The sequence below is a fragment of the Dermochelys coriacea genome, chromosome 3, assembly GCF_009764565.3.
Source record: "Dermochelys coriacea isolate rDerCor1 chromosome 3, rDerCor1.pri.v4, whole genome shotgun sequence".
Classification (NCBI taxonomy): domain Eukaryota; kingdom Metazoa; phylum Chordata; order Testudines; family Dermochelyidae; genus Dermochelys; species Dermochelys coriacea.
Window position 1 is genome coordinate 202,009,197 of NC_050070.1, and position 20,577 is coordinate 202,029,773.

The following is a 20,577-nucleotide window of genomic DNA, read 5'->3' on the forward strand; positions in this document are numbered from 1 at the left end:
ACAGTAAATGCAGCTTTTCCTATCTGTAAATGTCTCTTCCTAGAAAGAGCAGGTCTGGCCATTCCCCACAGGACAGGGAAGCAGGCTTGAGCAGTCAACAGCACTGGGTTCAAAAGAAGCATCCCATTGATGTCACGTGCTCTTATACAAATCATTGATAGCCTCTGAGACCATTCAGTAGTTTATAGCCAAGCCTCCTAGGCATCCTGGAAGATGAGAGCCTTCTTAGCCTCTGTCTGTAGCTCTGATCTATGGCAATGGACCTAACAGGCTATGGCTTGATGACAGAGATACTTCTCACCACAACTTGATGGCCATCTTGACTCCCTGAGCCAAAGAAAGCAGTTGCAGGGATGGGAGAGGAAATAGGATTCCTCTCTGCTCCCCTCAAGTGGTCATGATCCACTAATTCCAGTCCAGACAAGCCTAGTGGTTTTATGTCTCAAACATCTGTCTTGTCCCAGGGAGAACATTGAGACTCCTCCACAGCCCCGTAAAAGGTTACCAATACAAAGTGAATATGTACAGAGGTATACAGATAGTTCATAATAATATTACAGAGACTTCCCACATTCACCAAACCTTCCTTGCCCACTCTTGAAAATCTCAAAAAAGTAAAACCACATTTGATAAAGGATAGGAATATTGAAAATATGGGTTAAGTTTTTATTAATTCATTGAATTCCATATCAGCACTTCAATTATTTTGCTCAGGATTCATGTCAGACTAGCTGGTCTATAGTTACCCTGATCAACCCACATGCCCTTTTTGAAGATTGACACAAGATTAGCACTCTTCCTGCATTCTGTAATTTCCATGACATTCCAAGATTAAAATCTATCAATGGGCTAGAGATCTTCTCATCCAGCTCTTTCAGGACTCTTGGGGGCAAGTTGTCACCCTGCTTCTTTTCAAATACAGAATGGAAATATTGAACATTTCTCCCTTTTCTGCATCATCAGTACAATTTTATCATCCCCAGCTAGTAAAGGGTTTATACTATTGCTAGGATTTCTTTTGTTCCTAACTGTAACAAGGTCAGCACGCACCGCTCACGAGTACCCCTCCTGGCCTTTGGTTTCTTCAAGGGTCTTCAGTGACTCAGCCCTCTGGCCAAGTCACATACACTGTAGCTGGAACAGAACAAAAACTCCTTCCAGGGTATATAGTCTTTACCTTCCACCAAGGTTTCCTCCCAGGAGACACTGTCCTCTATCCAACAGGGCCCATCATAGTGCCCTTACTTGGCCTGGCTAGGTTCTGAGGTCAGTCCTTGCTAGATTCCCACATCCAGGCAGGAGTTCCTTCTTAGTTCCCCCAGTCTTCAGCAGCCCTCCCTAGGCTCAGTCCTGCCTACACTGAGTGGTCATCCTGCTGCTTATTTTTATATGGCCTTTCCGGCCCCTGACTGGCCACACCATCAGCTCTGGTTGGCTGCTTCCCCTGCAGCCACTCTAGGCTGTTTAGAGGACTTCTCATCTGCTCCTCTGGGGCAGGGTGAGACAGGGCCATGAGGCCTCCAGGAGGGGACCTCTGGAACTAGTCCACCCCATCACATTAATATACTTAGACTCCTTATTGTCACTGGCCTGCACAGCTATGGATTTTTTTACTCTGATGTCTTTAGAGTCCCTTATCAATTTTCTACACTTTATAACTTCTAGTTTTATAGTGATTGCTATTTCCCTTGTTTCTATTTGTTAGATACTGCTTTTTTATTTTACTTGATGCTTTCACTTCAACACTGAACTAGCAGGTGCTTTAGCTAAGGCTAATTTTTTTTTGATTGGGGACTTATTTATTTTGTTTTGATTGGGGAGTGATTTATTTTGGCCATCTTAACAAACATGTCATAGAGCACTCTCACTATTTAATCATATATTGCTGTCTAAATTTCTCCTCTCAATTTTGCTCATAATTTCTCACTTTTAGGAAATCAGGTCATGATCAGAGCTGCAGCCACAGCCACTAACTCCTAGTCCAGTGATTAATACAGCTTTATCTGTCTACAATAATAACCCAAAACAGAGTTACCTCATGTTGAGTGCAAGCCTTTTTGTTAGAAAAATCATCTATAATGCTAGTGATGTTTTGACACTGGCAGCATGTGACTTCCAATGTATAGTTCCCAAATTGAAGCCTCCAACACTAAAATTTTTCTATCCACATTTTAAAGATAAGTGCTTAATGAGTAATTCATCCTCTTCTCTGATTTGATTGTCTCCAACAGATCCATACCTGTACTACTTCTGGAGCTGTGGATCCATATGCATTCAGGTTCCTGTGAGTCTCAAGTTCTCAATAACTCTAAAAAAGGCAATGATGTCTTTGATACAGAATGCTGCCCACTACCTCTCTTACCGACTCTGTCCTTCCTTGACAGGTTATACCTGAACATTCCAACCTTGTGAATTACCCACAAGGTTTCAGTAATAACACGTGTATCAAATTACTTCTCATCAATCAGCTTCCAGTTCTTCTTGTGTGTGTTACCCAGCCTCCTAACATTGGAATACAAGCAATTAAAATGTCTTCTTTTCACATTCTGTGCCACATTGGTTCCATTGGTTGACAACATGCAGAGTTTATGCCACACTTGCCTTCTTAACACCCTCCAACCTGCTCCAGCTAGTCTCCAATAGAAAAGAGTACCCCCACCCTCACCCACCGTGAGATGCAGGCAATCCTGTTTGTTCAATGTCCTCTCCCGCTGAAACATGGCCCAGTATTCCACAAAACCTTCAGTGTCACAGTCACACAGCCAATTTTTCAACTCTAGTATTTTCTGATTTTTCCTTTCTCTTGTGGGACTGGTAGGATCTCCAAGAAGATCACGTGGACTTTATTTTTCTTCAGCTCTCTTCCAAGATCCCTGAAATCTTTTATGATCTGTGAATTGGTTCCAGAAGATGAAAGAGATGCCCAGCTAGAATAACTACCAAACATGGAGAATATGGTATAGTGACAACAGAAACAGACATTTCCCAGGTGCACTGCTTTGATAACTACCTGTCTCTTACTAACGTATCCTACTGTAGGCTGGTCTTGTTATAGGAACTTCCCCCCCCCAAAAAAATGACTTTCTGAGGGCTGGCCCTTTAAATTTGGCAGAGACAAGCAGCTGCAGCCCTAAAGTGGCCATTTTACAAGTGGCTGCTGCTGGCTACATCTCCTTCTTTTCCAGCAGGTAAATATTCATCTCCCGAATGTAAACAGAGTAAATTGCTCCCAAAGGGGGAAAAATAAAGTCTTAGGGTGCACTCCAAGGAGCAATCAGGTGCCTCTTGCTTAGAATCCCACGAATCCTTCTGTGGTAAGCAGGAGAGGATCTCAGCCCAGTGGGTAAAGGTCTGAGAGAGAGGCTCACAGTTCTACTCTCAACCTCTATTATAATAGTTTTCTTTTCAGGTGAGCCCTTCAGTCCATCACAGGAAAGCAGGCCCATTCAGCATTCAGTTGTCCTCTGTTATGATTAAGTCACTGCTGGAAGCCCTAAGTATAGCTGATAAAAACTAGAATGCTCCAGCTCCAGCTGTTACTCTTGGTTTCAGAACCAAAATATTCTGGCTTCCACTTGATGGGTAGGTTCTTTAGGGGCAGGCCAATAATTAACAGCTTGAGTCTTCCCATCAGGAAGGACCCACTCACTTGGCTGGATTCCTGGCCACGGTCTTGACTTCAAAAGAGTAGCATGGTATGGTATTAGCACCCTTACATCTGCGCTGCTGCTGGCGGTGGCGCTGCCTTCAGAGCTGGACAGCTGGAGAGCGGCTGTTGCTGGCCGGGAGCTTAGCTCTGAAGGAAGAGCTGCCACCAGCAGCAGAGCTGAAGTGAGGATGGCACAGTATGGTATTACCATCCTTACTTCTGCGCTGCTGAATGCAGAGCTGGGCTCTCAGTCAGCAGCCGCCACTCTCTAGCCACCCAGCTTTGAAGGCAGCAGAGAAGTAAGGTTGGCAATACCGCAACCCCCCTACAATAACCTTGTGACCCCTCCCTGCAACTCCCTTTTGGGTCAGGACCCCCACTTTGAGAAACCTGAAATATGTATAGTATAGGGTAAAAGCACACAAAAGACCAGATTTCACGGTCTGTGACACGTTTTTCAGCTGTGAATTTGGGACGGCCCTACCCATGAGAATTCTACATCACTGGACCCCATGGGAACAGAATGTTAGTTTCTCCACTCTCCCCTGGCTTCTTTGACTTTTTCCACAGTAATTAATGAGCTTTTCTTCTGGCCATTACTTGTGCCTTCCTCTTTGTTTACTACTTCTCCTCCTTCCTCTTCTACTCAACATCATCACCCTTTTCCAGACCTATACTCCTTTGACTTTTATTCCCAGGCTGAGATAACACCTCCCACCTAATTCTTTACTATTTCTCTAAACCCATGTCCCATCTATCATCCATCCTGTCCGCCTGAAATTCTCTCTTATAGTTTCATGCCTACCCATCTGGCTTCTCACTAACCTTTATTCCCACCTGCCACACTCCCACTTGCTGCCTCCCTTCCTCTAGAAACTTTGCTCCATCTTCAGGAAATGCTTTAGCACCTCCTTGTGCCTACACAACCAGCATCACACTACCGTTAGTGATCTCTCCTCTCCCTCTAGACACTGCCTTTGTCAAACATAGCTTACTTTGTGATCTCTCCCTCCCTGAATTCCTCCATTCTGGACCCCATTTGCTCTCCTGCCACATCACTCGCTCGTCCCCCACTCCCATCCCATTACTTACTCCTTTCATGAACTTCTATTTATTTCTCTCCCTTCTTTGCAGCTCTTGGTCCTCTCCTTCCCCTGGCCTTGTTCTGATTCCCTGCTGTCAATTCCATAATCTCTACTTTCCCCATCTCTTTGCTCCTCTCACATAATTCTACATTATGACTATTTTAGGAGGCTAAACGGTCAATGATAAAATGAATTAATAAATGCATTTTATCGTATTTCCCAGAGATTATTTTTGTACAGTAAATTCAAAGGTAAATAAATACAAAGAGGAAGGATCGAATGCCATCTTAATGGATTCCCTTCTCAAATGTCAGTGCAAGGCTTTGCAAATGAACATTTATAAGTATACATTTTTAATGTAATTTGAAAAACAGCTATGGGTAGAAGAAAGGGAGTCTAGTCTCATTTAACTTGTGTATGCAGTTTTTTGAATTAGCTTAAGTAAAACACACACACACACACATCCTGAGCTGAAGAATAAATCACTGAATCATGTAATAACTGTTCTATAAAAGCTTGCCATGTAACATAATAACTTTCTTTCTAGAGCAGCAATTACGAAGCCCAGTTTCTTTTATGTGCTTTGAACTTTGGCAAATAAATAATGTTTCTGGTGTGTGCAATTTTCTTTTCTCCTCTCTGTAAAGAAAGCACTGAGAACATGCAGAGAAGATTCATTATCTACTCTTCATGCCATTACCTGTCTAGTCACCAAAGGACTTGGTAGTTGGACGTAAATTCTTTGAGCCAATAATAAACAAACATAGCAACAGTTTTGTGTTAAGAAAATTTTTATTTGTCCTTTGGATCTGTGATGAAAGCACATAAAATTACAAATGGAAGAAACATCATGCCACAAAATTGCATAGAATTCTTACAAAAATGTGAATTATGCGTCTGAAACAATCAGATTGAGAAAAGGAAATATGTACATGTTAATCGAAATATTTCTCTGATTTTTTTTCAAAGCAAATCACCAAAATCCAATCAATCACAGACACTATTAATACAATGTACAAGAGCAACATTGATTTGAAAGAAAGGCAAGCAATGTCCCTTTAGTTATCTTTTAATGAATACATAATAATAATTAATACATGAGCATTAATTAACATAATTATGAACATGTTAAATCCAAAATGTCCGGCATTTCATTAGAACTTTTAAAATTCTGCTTATACTGCCCAAATCAATCTATTCTCAGTAGTGTTAAGATATTTGAAGTGCACAATCTAGTTTAATATAGAGAGTTCTATTCTATACAACAGAAAGGTCCACAGTACAGCATTTCCACACATTCAACACTTAACAAGGCAAATACATAAAAGGCACAAGACTTGCACATCATAAAGACCCTTTTTTCGTTATCTTATTTAGTTCAAGTAATATTAATATTAAATGATATCTGTATCACTGTAATAAACTGAACAATGCAAGGTGTACAGGATTACACACTACCTTACAACTGCAAAAAGTAGCACTGTACAGATATAAAAAATGTGAGTACAGTAAATGGTCAAATACAAACATACTGTAAAATGACTACAACTGATAGTATATTTATCCAACCATAAACTTTTAAAAATATAAATAAAAGGCTAATTTGTATTTGCCCAAGTCTATTTGAAGACTAATGGTGAAGCCCTGGCTACCCTGAAGTCCCTGGATGTTTTACCATAAACTTCAGTGGAGTCATGATTTTTACCCTAAGGCAATGATTACTATAATGCAATAGTCTTCAATATTGTTGTGAACACTGCTATTAGTATATCCTTTCTATAATTTCAACAACTTATGTCATTTTTAGTTTATAAAATGCAGCATTAAATTTACCATTCTAGGTTTTTATCGAATGATTAATGCCAATCTTCAAAGTGCAAAAGTAGACTGATTTTTCTAAAATCAGGCCGAAAGTCAAACTTTTGAGTTTTATGGTCACTCAGTTAATGTAATCATCATCAACCAGAATAGTTTAATCCAAAATATGATCTCCAAAGAATGTGCAATTTTTCTTTTTGCCTGCCCTAAGTTTAAAAAAACATCAAAATACTGTTTGTTTTCTAAGATTTGAACTTATAATATATATACACATACAGGATTTAACTCAAAACTTAAGCTTGATCGGTATTTATTGCTTAAATTTAAATAAAATAAGTTACTTAAAATATTAAAATCCTGAGGGAAAGCAAGTAAAGTAACTTAATTGCTATTATTTATTAAAATGCTTTGCTATGCTACTATTAGACCATTTAAATTTATTTATTTTAAAATACAAATTAAGGCCCAAATCCTGCAAACATGTATGCGAGCATTATTATCCACAGAGTAGTTTCACTGAATCCAATAGGATTATTCATGTGTATAAAGTTACTCATGTGAGTGCTTGCAGGACGTCGGCCTAAATATGAAAATCTACACATTCTGAGCTTGTTTCTCATTTACACTAAGGGCCCCGCTGCTCTGGTACTATAAAGGGGCCTTAAAGTACAAATAAATTATATTTATGCTCACTTTAAAACTCCTTTACATGACGAGAGCAGTATAAAGTGGCCTTAGTGTAAATGAGAATCAGGCCATATATATTATCATAACCTATATCCTCTTTAACAGGGGATGCCAGAGAATAATATTTTTCTTTCCCTTCTCAAATATCCTGATTTTCAGAAAGTCTTACTAATTATTTTATATAGATTTCTGAAAATATGCAGTTTATTTCTCTCATGCATATCATACTGTACATAAACTTGGATTTTTCTTATGTTAAAGTATGGATATATGGATTAACAGATATTTGAAATAACTGGAGTGGGGTTTTTAAATTTGCTTTTACACTGCAGACGTTAGTAAAACTGAACTGCAGAATTAAAAATGATGGAAAATGTTCCTAAATGTTCAAATCTGTAGTTTTAAACATTTTTATAACCCTATCAAATTCAGTAAGCTTGAAATATGATACTTAAAATCAATACTTTCAAGTCTGCAAAATATGTATCAAATTTATTTGCTAAATGTACTTCAATTTACAACACCAACAACACGAAAAGAATCTTATGATTTAACGTTTGTTTAATATCACTGTAACCCAGAGGTTACAATCTATAAAGGTTTTCTATTCATGTATCCCTGAAACTTTTCATTTTGTCATGAGAGCAGACTGACTGCAAATACATACATGCTGTGTGTGTATATGTATGTGTGTGTGTGTGTGTATGTATATGCTCAAACATATATGCACTCACACAAGTGTACAACATACACACACACTCTTTCTCTATGCAGACTAAGTCCAACTCTTGGTTTTAAACTTACTCTAATCACCACAGTTCCAACAAAGGATTTTTTTCAGCAGCAAATATATTTCTCTCCACATGATAAACATAATATCAAGACAGCAAGCCACCAGTGCTTGCAAAGCTAAAAAGGATCAAATGTTTCAGTGCAAATGGAACATAATGACACACCTGTCAAGGTGCAGTTAGAAAGTAGGAAACAAAAATGATTAAATATTGTCATACAATTCTGTAAGATCAGTATTAGTTTGGGATGCTTTGCACTGGCACTTTAAAAGGAAATCTGTGCACATTTGTCTGTGTACAATACTCTGGTCTTCATTAAACTATCTTAAAAGTGCATAAGGCCTGAAAATTACCCATTGTAAATTGGGGGAGCGGGGAGTATTAACACATTCATTCCCTACGCTCACTGCACTAAAAAAAAATGAAGCATGAGAGTGAAGACCTTTGCACAATCTCTTTATAAAATGTTTCTTTTTAAAATGTGAACTTCAATACAGATGCCTTCTGCATTCAGAAGCTTTTCAATGGCAGCTCATAACAGGAAACCAGAGAATGGGCAGCATGGGTGAGGCACGCCCTGGCACAATAACTGTTGCTTGTGGGCTGCCTTGGATAGTTAAAAAGGGGTATCGAACACTTTATCTGGATTATTTTCTTCCGTTTCCTCTTCATTTTGCAGAGGGTTATGGTTCAGTTTTCCACTGTCAGATGTCAGGGATGAAGTGGCAGAACTGTGGTCTCCATCTTCACTGATTTTCCCTTTCATGGCATCCTGTACAAACTCCAGAATTTCCAGAGGGAGCCTTTTGAATTTGTCTTGATATTCCTGATCAAGTTCACCTTGTAACTGGAACAAAAACAAAACAAAAACGGTCTTAAATCATTTCTGATGGGAACAATAACCTACAGTATGGAGACACTAAAACAGGAGGGGAAAAACTTACAAACTCACCTCCATTTGTTATTTTTACATGATTTGGGGCTTATTTTCAGTTTGTAGCTTTAGGGCTATACCTAGGGATACACCTAATAATTATCATACACCTATTAATTATCATGCATCCATTGCAAAGCTGAAGGCAAATACAACCATTTTTACATTTTGTTTTGTTATGACACTCATAGGCACCAAAATCCTGCAAACATGCATGTGCTTAATTTTACTTCTGTTAGTAATTAATAATAATAATACCTAGCTCTTATATAGCACTGTTCATCAACAGATCTCAAAGCGCTTTACGCAGGAGGTCAGTATCATTACCCCATTTTACAGATGGGGAAACTGAAGCACAAAGAAATTAAAGCTCAGATCCAGAAAAGGCACCTTGGAAAATCACCGGAATCCACAAACCCTGGTTTAGGTGCCTGGGCTCCATATACAATGCCTGGGGAGAGAGACAGGTGCCGGAAAATGGAATCCACAAATGCTAGCATAGTAGGTAAGGAGCTGCCTAAACTAACCAATTGTGAGATGCTGGTGAGAAGGGTGTATCCTTAACCCTGCCCCTCTCAGACAGGTCAGTGCCTAGCTCCCTTTGTGACCCATGGCTGGGAAACCTTTTCTGGAATCAGGAGCCTCAGCCATTTCTTGCAAGAATACAGCTGAGGGGAGGAGAAGGCCTCCCTTATAACCTTTAGCCCAGTGGTTAAGGCACTCACCTGGGGTATGGGAGACCCCTGTTCCTCTGCTCCTTCTGTTTGATGAGGAGAAGGGAGATGAACAAGAAATGCCCCAACTAACGAACTACAGAGGCATTCTCAATCTCTCTCGGGGTCAGTGCATATTTCCTTATTTATCCAAAATGGAACGACTTTAACAGCCACACCAGAATGTCCCACTGTGCAGTGGTTCAGCCATTCCCTATTCAAATCCCTTCCTCTCATCAGGCAGAGGGGGAAGTGAACCAGGGTCTTCCACATCGTAGGTGAGTAAGCTAACCACTAGGCTAAAGGTAGGCTGAAAACTGGTCTTTAAGTGCCTAAGTCTCTTTAGACTGGTCTTTAGGTGCCTAAGTGGCATGCTCAAGGTCACCAGCAGTAGAGGCGGCAATAGAAGCCTGAGCCCCAGCACAATGCTCTGTCCACTAGTTCACCTCTTCTTCGGGTGACCTCATCTGCTTACTTGGCTGCAGTTACCAGCGCTATGGCAACCTCTCACAAATCTACCTCTCTGACCTCCATCATATCCCACGTCTCGGTCTGTCTCTCTGACTCTTCCTCTTGGATGTCTCGCCATCAACGTAAGCTTCCCATGACCCAGACTGACCTCCTTATTTCACTCCTACACCCCGGCCACTTCCCCACTTCTTCTTTGCTATTGACAACACCATCATCCTCCCTGTTACTCAAATCTGCCACTTCCCAGCTTGAATCCATCTCTAACTCCTTTCTCTCCCTACATATAAGCAGTGTCCAAATCTTGTAGCTTCTTCCTCCTTAGTATCTAAGATCAGTCCTCTTCTTTCTATCTCTGCTGCTCGAACGCTTGCTCTGGCCCTCATCTCCCATTTTGATTATGGTAACCATCTGCTCTGGCCTCACGACAGCCATCTTGCCCACCCCCAATCCATATTACTGATGGCTACTAGGGTGACCAGACAGCAAGTGTGAAAAATCGGGATGGAGGTGGAGGTAATAAGGTCCTATAGAACACAAAGCCCCTAATATCGGGACAGTCCCAATAAAATAAGGACAGCTGGTCACCCTAACTGCTGCTGACAAGTCTGAGGAGTAAATTATGTATCCCAGATTTCAAATATGTATTTGCATCAGTCTTATTTTGCCATGACATGGCCAGTTACCACTTTGATCACTCTTCTCTTATGCAATGCCTCCTCTTCTTTTTCTTGTTCCCCTTCTCCCTACCCTCTCTCTGTCTTTAAGAGACTTTCCTCTGAGATCACTTAGAAGAGTGTGGGCAATACCTGAGATAAATTAATAAAAAATATAATAGCAGTAAGTTACAAACTAACACATTGAAACCCCCCTGGAAATTTACTGACAGCCAGTGAAGATTACAGAGCACTATTATGGTATGCTCTCTGCCTGATACACTACTGAACAACTGAGATGCTGCATTCTGCGCTAGTTTTCATTTCAGAATGGTCTCAATGCGCAGCATGGTGCAGAGTGCATTACAATATTCTACTCTGGAGGAGACCAAAGGCTGGGATATTTGCATCAAGGACCACATCCTAGAGAAAAAGGACAGTCATGTTTTGCCATGTGTCAAAAGTGCTCTTAGCCACAGCTAGTTATCCAGGAGCAGACCAACATTGCATGAAACTGCTAAATTACAAAATCTGTGCCGCATGTGGCAGATTCTCTCACTCTACCTGGTTTATCAATTTATTGGTTGCTTCCTCCAGCCTATCAACATTCCCTTTATCTTCTCTATATCTAGCCCTCATTCAGTTCACAGTCTCAGACAACCTCTGGACCATTTGTTCAATTCTACCTACCAAGATCAAAGCAACAAAGCTGTAGACATGGGTGTGTTATCACAGTCCACATCTCCTCATTAAGCCTCATACTTCTACACAGTGGATATGATGAAATAAACCCCGGTGGTAACCCGCATAAGGGAGCCCTACAGCAGAAGAGCAGCTGGCCAACGCTACCCATTGGGCTCTCTCACGCTCAAAAAAACCCTCCATCCAGTCCTTCTAGGAAGGGTCTCAAGTATGTCAACTAAACCATGTGGTCAGTACTATGAAAGGCAACCCAGCAGATACAAAAGCAGCAGCACGGACACTTTATCCCTCCATCATAGATACTACTTGATAATATTCAGTCCTGCCATGAACACAAGGGACTGGACTAGATAAGCTCCCGAGATTTCTTCCAGTCCTACTATTCTATGATCATGAGGAAGAGATCACTGACTAATGCAACAAGTGCCTGGTCCATCTCTAAGTCTAAAATCTGACTGATTGGTGTCAAGGCAATTCAGAAACCAACGGAGTTTTCCTGCCACAAACTTCTCAAGGATTTTTCCAATAACAAGTAGAGACTCCCCAGAATTAAGTCAATAGCTGGCAAGACTGTCAGTGTCAAGCTGTATCAAGCAGTCATTTCTTAAGATCCTTATTTTATAGGAATCTTCAGAGGTGTAGGTGTTAATATTTGTTACAGTTACGCTTAACTCTTAGTGATGGACTCCACATATGGAGATTTTTAGCATGCATGAAAATCCTTTCCTAACGCAATGCTCATTGAACTGGGACACATCACAATATTAGTAACCTTAATTAAGAAACAGGAATCAACACATTTCTATAAACAGCAAAGCGATGTACAGAATGCAAGGTTTTCAACATAATCTGGCCACAAATAATAAAATATTTCATGTTGTAGGACCACATCAATATCTACAGTGATACACCTTACTGCGGATAATGGAATGAGTGTATTGGGGAGACACCCAAGAATGACATATGAAATAGAAATCATTGTACATCCCTGAGAGGTTTATCATTCTGAGCCGCTATTTGTATTGCTCCTAGATTTCCAGATTTCAAGGCCAGAAGGGTCCAATGTGATCATCTAGTCTGACCTCTTATCTTACACAGGCCATAGAATTTCACCAAAATAATTCCTAGAACTAAACAGCATCAATTTGACTTATGAGTGAGGCAATGGTGTTCAGATCTCCATTACATTTGGTCTAGGTTCAAACCCAAATTAAGACTAAGGTTGAGTTTTGGACTTAAGGGTACTAAAATCTTGTGAGATTTCTGTGATTTTAGCTCAAAACATGGTGAAATTGACTTGTAGGATTTTGGCTATAACCAACCTGGGAAATAGGCCTTTTTCAATTTAGAATCTGATCTGGAATGGAGGCAGAGTTGGATTTGAGGAATTTGCATCTACACTCCTGTGAAATACAAAGGAGTGTAGGAAAGGTTTCCAATTTTGACCCATCTCTAATCATATTTTATGATATTTGTGGAAGTCTTGCTCTTGCAGATATAAATCAAAAGGACACCTAGCATAATTACTTGATCTCCTTGAAACTGTCTCTTTAATATATTTTGCTCACAGAGCCAGGTATCTGAAAAATCATACAAACTATAATTTTTGCAGGACAGGTTTATAGTTTCTGTGTGTGGTTTCTATGACTTTTATCCATCTAGGTCAATTATGGAGATCCTGAATTCTCATGTTGACATACATCTCTGTATGATTCAAGGTGTAACATGGATTATCAATAGTATTCTCAGATCTGCTCCCTGGGTTCTGGCTTCATGAGCCTTTAAAAAAAGACTTTTGTTAATTCATCCTTCCTCTAGGAGATCTAGTATCTAATATGTGTGAATAAAATAGATTCACCTGTACTTTATTCATTTTTGGTAATAAAAGGTTGCTTATTAATGGCTTTTATTTATCAAGAATTTCTAAACTTCATTGGGATTGGCCCAGAAAACTTCATTTGCTTGTCTAGATCCACAGCTTCATCTGCTCTCAAGCCATGGAGGGATCCCAAACTAACTACATGACACAGGACATGCGGTGATCTGGATTCTGTTGTGAGATTTCTTGCAACACTTAGCATACATAGCCCTTCAGTAACGCAACTCAGATTCTTCAGCTGACTCTTCTTCAGCTGTTTATTCTTGTGCTATGTGAATAATGTAGCTGGAGTCGACGTAGCTTAGGTCGACTTACCCTAGTGTCTTCCCTGTGCTGCATTGACGGGAGACACTCTCCGGTCGACCTCCCTTACTCTTCTGGGGAGCTGGAGTACCGGAGTCAACCGGAGAGTGCTTTGCTGTCGATTTAGTGGGTCTTCACTAGACTCGCTAAATCAACACCTGCTGCATCGATTGCAGCAGCGTTGATCTCCCACGCCCACACACCAAGTTCGAGCCAGCACAGGAATTGTGAGCACATGATTTCTAGCCTAGAGCTCAATCCCTTGGACCCAACTGCCTCTCAGCTGGAAAATAAAAGTCTTCAGGGTTCTTGGTTAAAACCACTGTTTGAAAAGGGTCATGGAGCAGGGAGAGGTCTGAGCAGTACTACCTGGGAACACGGGAGTGAAAGCTAACGTGAGTCGTTCAGCTTAAAGTAAGGAAAAAGCATTAAGGAAAGAAAATAAATGCTGTGATTTATACAGTTTATAATTTTTATGTTACATATGCCCCAAATTAATTTTAAACTTACTAAATTGTAGCACATGCTAAGAGGTCAATACTAAAAAAAACCAACTCGGGTCAGACAGAATTACCAAGCATAGAAGCAGAAACTGTGGTTTCAAACTTATTCTGACCAACCTCTCTAGACCTCTGCATACTTCCAGCATGATCTAATGAACTTCTGCTTCCATCAAGAACAAAAATAACATGATCACATGAAAAATCCCAGCACAAGTTACCAGGAGGATTGTAGTTCACATGAAGTGTATTGGTTAAAAAAAAAGATGAATCCCCACAATGCTGAATAAGTCCAGATTCATAGCGCTCAGAATTATCTTGTTAGTGAGTTTAAGAGTAGAATACTGATTTCCTGTCAGTTCTCAGTCCTTGAAATCCAATTTATCCTCATGCTCTTGCTGGTGAAACTGTTTTTCATTTCAGGTAGCATGAAAGAAATGGCTGGGGGAATTTGTTATAGGAACCAGATCATCACATAATAAAATACTTTAGTTCTCAGAAGCACAACATAGTTAAGAAAATCTCAGCCTTAGTCTAAGCACATGGTAACAAATCGGCAGCTGCATACATAGACACATATGGTCATTGTTAGGTCCCTACCAAATTCATGGCCATGAAAAACACTGTCACAGACCGTGAAATCTGCTCTTTTGTGTGCTTTTACCGTATACTATACAGTGAATACAGATTTCACGGGGGTGACCAGGGTTTCTCAAATTGGTTGACCTGATAGAAAAGGGAGTTGCGGGGGTGGAGGGTGTCACAAAGTTATTTTAGGGGGTCATGGTATTGCCACCCTTACTTTGGCACTGCCTTCAGAGCTGGGGGGCTGCCTGACAGCAGCAGCACAGACGTAAGGGTGGCAATACCATATCATGCCAACCGTACTTATATTTTTTAATGGGATTTCCCCCCCCCCCAGCTTCTTTGAACTCAAAATAACTGAAGGGGTGTGTGGTGGTCACCCCACCCCCTGAGAAAAGGGCTGGAACAGGCCTTTTGAGGCTGCACAGATCGGCAGCCAATCAATAAAGGCCTGTGGAGGGCAAATTAGGGGAAGGAAAAGGCAGCCAATCAGGGCCGGGCGAGGCCCTATATAAAGGCCGCCTAGCAGAGAAGAAGGCGGTCTCTCCCTGACTAGCAAGGGAGGGGGACAGGCTCCTGAGCTAGGGAGCCAGTACCTTGGATAGAGCAGTGCTTGGCAGGCTCAGGGGAGCAGGAGAGAGCTCCAGCCCCCTTACCTGCCAGGCTACAGACCCTGCTATAAAGGGCCTAGAAGGTGCACAGGGCAAAGGGGAAGTGGCCCAGGGAAGACTAGGCGGACAAGAGGGGAACAAAGGAGGGCAGAAAGAGGCTGCCGCTAGAGGGTCCCTGGGTTGGGACCCAGAGTAGCAGGAGAGCCTGGGTCCTCCCCCTTATACTGCACCTGGCCATGGAAGACGGGGACCAGTACAGACTGCAACTTGCCCCAAGCTAAGGGGCTAGACTTTGGGTTGTGGTTGGCCACTGAGGCAGGTGCGAGTCCCAAAGACTGCTGTTAATCATCTCCCCCGCCCCTTCCCCCCCAGAAGGGGGTGAGTCTGGAGTAGTGGACACTGCCAGAAGGCAGTGTCCTGAAACAGATGCCACCGAGTGGGGAGCAACACGGGTCCCAGGGCAGCAGAACAGACAATGGGCAAGACAGCACACGCTGAAGATGCCACGCAGCGGACAGAGCTAATTCCCAGAACAAGTAGCGGGAGTCTTGACCCCCTCACAGGGTGTTGTTTAAAGAGCATAGAAAAAAATTCCCTTCCTGGCAGAAGCCAAGCATGGAGAATGCAAGCCTTAAAGGCAAATGTTTTGAAGACTTGTGTCTAAAACTGTTTTGTATCCATAACAATTGTAGGCTCTAGCAAGCATCCCGCATAATATTTAAGTCTATCTGAATGTTCCCATCTGCCTTTTGGACGACTGATGAATGAAGCAATTAAATTAATTTCTTCCATGCATTGTGTGGGATAAACTGCATTCATTTTGAATGCAGGTGATATAACAGTGACTATACTGATTATTAATAAAAGTGGGATTGCACCAGCAGTTCGGTATAATAAACAAGTGTTTTAAATTCATGTTTCCATTTTCACAAGCCACTAGGAACGACTGTTTGTTTCCCCAACACCAGGGAGCTGTTAAAGCTGTGGATCAGGAAAAGCATATGTCTGTAACAGAACTATTGTGCCTGAAACCACTTTTTATTTGCCCCCATGCCATGCACAATAGTTCTGTTACAGACATATGCTTTTCCTGATCCACAGCTTTAACAGCTCCCTGGTGTTGGGGAAACAAACAGTCATTCCTATTGGCTTGTGAAAATGGAAACATGAATTTAAAACACTTGTTTATTATACCGAACTGCTGGTGCAATCCCACTTTTATTAATAAACTAATTAAGTAAGCTCCTAAAATGAAAAGTAGCAGCACGTTTGCTCTCTGTCCCCTTAATCTGGGAGTCCTGCATGCACTGTTTTGGGAGCTAATGCATAGCCAAGTTGTCTCTGTACCGTCATTGTTAGAACCTTTACGTCTTCCCTAATTACTCCACATACCAGGTTCTTTGGAGAACCTCTCTAGTGGCCTGAATGGTTTCTTTTCATCCTTATCTATATTGACCGTGGGCATCTGCTGAGCTTTGGATATTCTTGTCAGATGGCAGCAGTCATCAGTGGGAGAATTGTGCTGTTTCCTAGTCAGTTAAAAGAAGTGCCTGCACCATCAGTCACTTACATAGTCTAATGCATAGCCAAGTTGTCTCTGTACCGTCATTGTTAGAACCTTTACATCTTCCCTAATTACTCCACATACCAGGTTCTTTGGAGAACCTCTCTAGTGGCCTGAATGGTTTCTTTTTATCCTTATCTATATTGACCGTGTGTAGTTTGTGAAGTCCAGATGTTAACACATGGGCCCCATTTGCTCTTGTGCTAGTTTGCACTTACTAAAAAAAGATACTCTTTATTTCACCAAGTCAGGTGAGCTCCACAGGTGGTTCTCAGCAGGGTCAAGAAGGAGACCAGAGAGGAGAACAATGCCATGGAGATGACACTTCCATGCCATGCCATATCCTTCTCAAACAGCTCTCTAATTAAGTAAGCTCCTAAAATGAAAAGTAGCAGCACGTTTGCTCCCTGTCCCCTTAATCTGGGAGTCCTGCATGCACTGTTTTGGGAGCTAAATTGAGGTTGTGGACATAGTGCGTATTTGTTGTTTGATGGTTCTGCTATTCCTAACCACCAAGCAGAACCCTATTGGCATGGCATGGAAGTGTCATCTCCACGGCATTGTTCTCCTCTCTGGTCTCCTTCTTGACCCTGCTGAGAACCACCTGTGGAGCTCACCTGACTTGGTGAAATAAAGAGTATCTTTTTTTAGTAAGTGCAAACTAGCACAAGAGCAAATGGGGCCCATGTGTTAACATCTGGACTTCACAAACTACACACGGTCAATGTAGATAAGGATGAAAAGAAACCATTCAGGCCACTAGAGAGGTTCTCCAAAGAACCTGGTATGTGGAGTAATTAGGGAAGATGTAAAGGTTCTAACAATGACGGTACAGAGACAACTTGGCTATGCATTAGACTATGTAAGTGACTGATGGTGCAGGCACTTCTTTTAACTGACTAGGAAACAGCACAATTCTCCCACTGATGACTGCTGCCATCTGACAAGAATATCCAAAGCTCAGCAGATGCCCACTGCTGCCCTTCCAAATCACACTCAATGTCCTAGGAAATTGTTCATTTCCCAGGACATTGACTGTGATTTGGAAGGGGGGTAGCATGCCTGTCCCACCACTGAGAGCATCGGCTTCAGGGCTCTTCCAGGGGCAACACTTTATAGGTGCCAACGTCTGGGGAAGAGGTTCACTCAGCTGCAGCAAGGAAGAGAGCAGAGCCAAGAGAGCAGGGCCTGCTAAACCACCAGACCAGCCTTCTGGGACTTAAGATCCCAGTTTGCCCCATGGGGGATGAGAGTAGCAGCAGGTCCAGCCCATAAAGGCACTCCCCCCAGAGGAATATCACTCAGCAGCAACGGGGTCCCACCGTCACAGCCTCCAGCGCCTTGACAACACTTTCAGTCATTCCTCAGCCACTCTCTCTGCCTTTGAAAGATCTCTAAGAACTTTTGTTTATAAACTGCAAACCTATAGAGTTACACAATCCACAATAAAGCACCCAGTGCCCTTTACAAACCTAGGCAGCCCCAAAACCTTCTGTTCCCCCATCTGACCTTTCTTTTAAGTCCTCTTATGCCCTTCTTTTGTCTTCTCATGTTTCTCACTCATGTTGTCTTAACTTAATCCCTGTTCCTGTTAAAGCCAAAAGTTTTTGCCAGTGACTTCAGTGGATGCAGGATTATGCCCTTAAATTCTGATCCTGTAAACATTTACACGCTTGCTTCAAGTTAAGCACAAGTTATCCTGATGACTTGAATGGTTCTGCTCATGTGAATAAAGTCAAGCATGTGCATAACTGTTTGCAGGATCAAGGATTTAGATTGTGTGACTGGTGAAATGAATTAGCCTGTCAATAGGTACCTAGACCCAAGGCGATAGATACATTGAATATATGTATTTAATGGGATCCTTGGTGAAAGCATGTGTATTATGGCACTATAGGTATTGTGTGGAGATACAGTAACCCCAAGTGTTGTGCTAGTGTCTTCATCATGGCAAATCCCGAAAGGATATACCCTGCTTGCAGATTTAGTGCCACATGGATTAATCTCTAGTCAGGTAATTAATGTGTTCATGCCATGGAAGGTTTTGATGAGCACCAGATTGCTGGCGGTGTGGCTGCATTCCTTATTCAACATGCTTTGTAATTCGTTGGTCTTCCAACCTGCCTGTACCAAGAAAGATGCCAAAAACAAACCAGTGCTGATGGAGGTGGTTGTGGGTTCAGCTTTGAATATTCTCATTTCTGATCTTGTCCTGCCATTTAATATGGAGCTGTTGATGAAGGCGACCAGAATAAAAATCTCAAGCCACCGCTCTTCAACCTTCCTCGGTGCCCATCTTTCACTGCCGTACAACAGAATTGGTATGAGGTTCTATAGCTCCACCGCTTCGGAGCAAGCTTGATGTCAGGACAGGTCCCAGAGAGGTCACTGAGGGTACGATTGCATTGGAGCTGGGAGCAAGCGGGGTGGACCGACTCAGGCTAGTTCCACTTGAGCTAGCGTGCTAAAAATAGCAGTGTGGACATTGCAGCTCCGGTGGATACTCGGGTTAGCCATCCAATCTCAGATGCAGGGTGTTGGGTGGGCTTGAGAGAAGAGGCTGCCCCCTAAGCCACAACCTCTACTCTGCTATTTTTAGCACGCTAGCTCGAGCCAAGCTAGCACAAGTCTCTCTTCCTTTTAGGTAGTTTTCGTAGCCTATGTTATACAGGAGATCAAACTATATATAATCTAGCAGTTCCTTCTGGCCTTAAATGCTATGACTATAAACTGGGATGGAGACGTGCTCCCAGCTGCTGTGTACACATACCCTGATGGGGCCAAAACATGGCAGCAGGGGCTGCTGTATGAGTATCCACATCTTTGGAGCATCCTCCAGCACGGTCTATCCGCCTCTCAAGTATATGCTAGTTGCCACCTGCTCAATCTCCCATCCAGACAGATTAACACTGAACTCCTTGTAATCTGAAGCTGGAGACGGCTTGATGGAAATGGCCAGAGATTTAGTTTTATCCAGGTTACTAACAGACCAATGCACGCTGCTTCTTCCCTGACCAGATTGCTTCATGCGATTGTAACCCCAATTAACTTAATGGATTTGTGAAGTTAATCGGGCCCTTAAATAAGGCTCTTAGATGGCAGTTCTTTGGTGAAGGGACTTTACCTGTTGTTTGTTCAGCGAACTGCCACCTACTTCAAAGGCTAATTAATAAATAAGTGTGACTGGTGAAATGCATGAGCAAGCCTTTGTCAAATAAAATTGTTACCAACTAAAAAAAACCCAAAAACCAAAAAAATAGACACCTAGATCCAAGAGGATAGATACATTAGCAATACATATCTCTTTATGGGATCCATAGTAAAATCATGTTATTATAGCAGCCTGGGTATTGTATGGAGATTCAGGAACCTCAGCTCACTACTGGCTGTATTTGCACATTTCAAATCTCTTGTATTTCCTTCAAATGGATGGATTACTTTGAAATGTCTGGGGATTTTTCCTGGTCCTTTTGTTTTCTACTTCTCTAACATTTCCTCAGTAATAATTCTCATGCAAAATCCTGCTCTGGGCCTTTTAAGCTGTATATCTGGAACTACTCTTGTTTCTGATTAATATTTTGTCTACTTGCAGTTTAACTGTTTGCTTTTGTAGCTAGAAGGCTTTCTTAAGC

General features: G+C 41.8%; 1 protein-coding gene across 4 annotated transcripts in view; it reads right to left on the bottom strand.

The window, feature by feature from the left end:
* Nucleotides 1-7,564: 7,564 nt before the first annotated feature.
* PLCB1 (phospholipase C beta 1) overlaps nt 7,565-20,577 on the bottom strand; it is a 657,432-nt gene continuing 644,419 nt past the window's right edge. For 2 of the 4 annotated variants that reach the window (XM_038396759.2, XM_038396758.2), the window contains one exon: nt 7,565-8,877. In XM_038396759.2, coding sequence (XP_038252687.1) covers nt 8,647-8,877 — 231 coding nt within the window. In that variant the 3' untranslated portion in view covers nt 7,565-8,646. The remainder of the gene's footprint in view (nt 8,878-20,577) is intronic. The other 2 variants (XM_043512118.1, XM_038396761.2) reach the window with 1 other exon arrangement.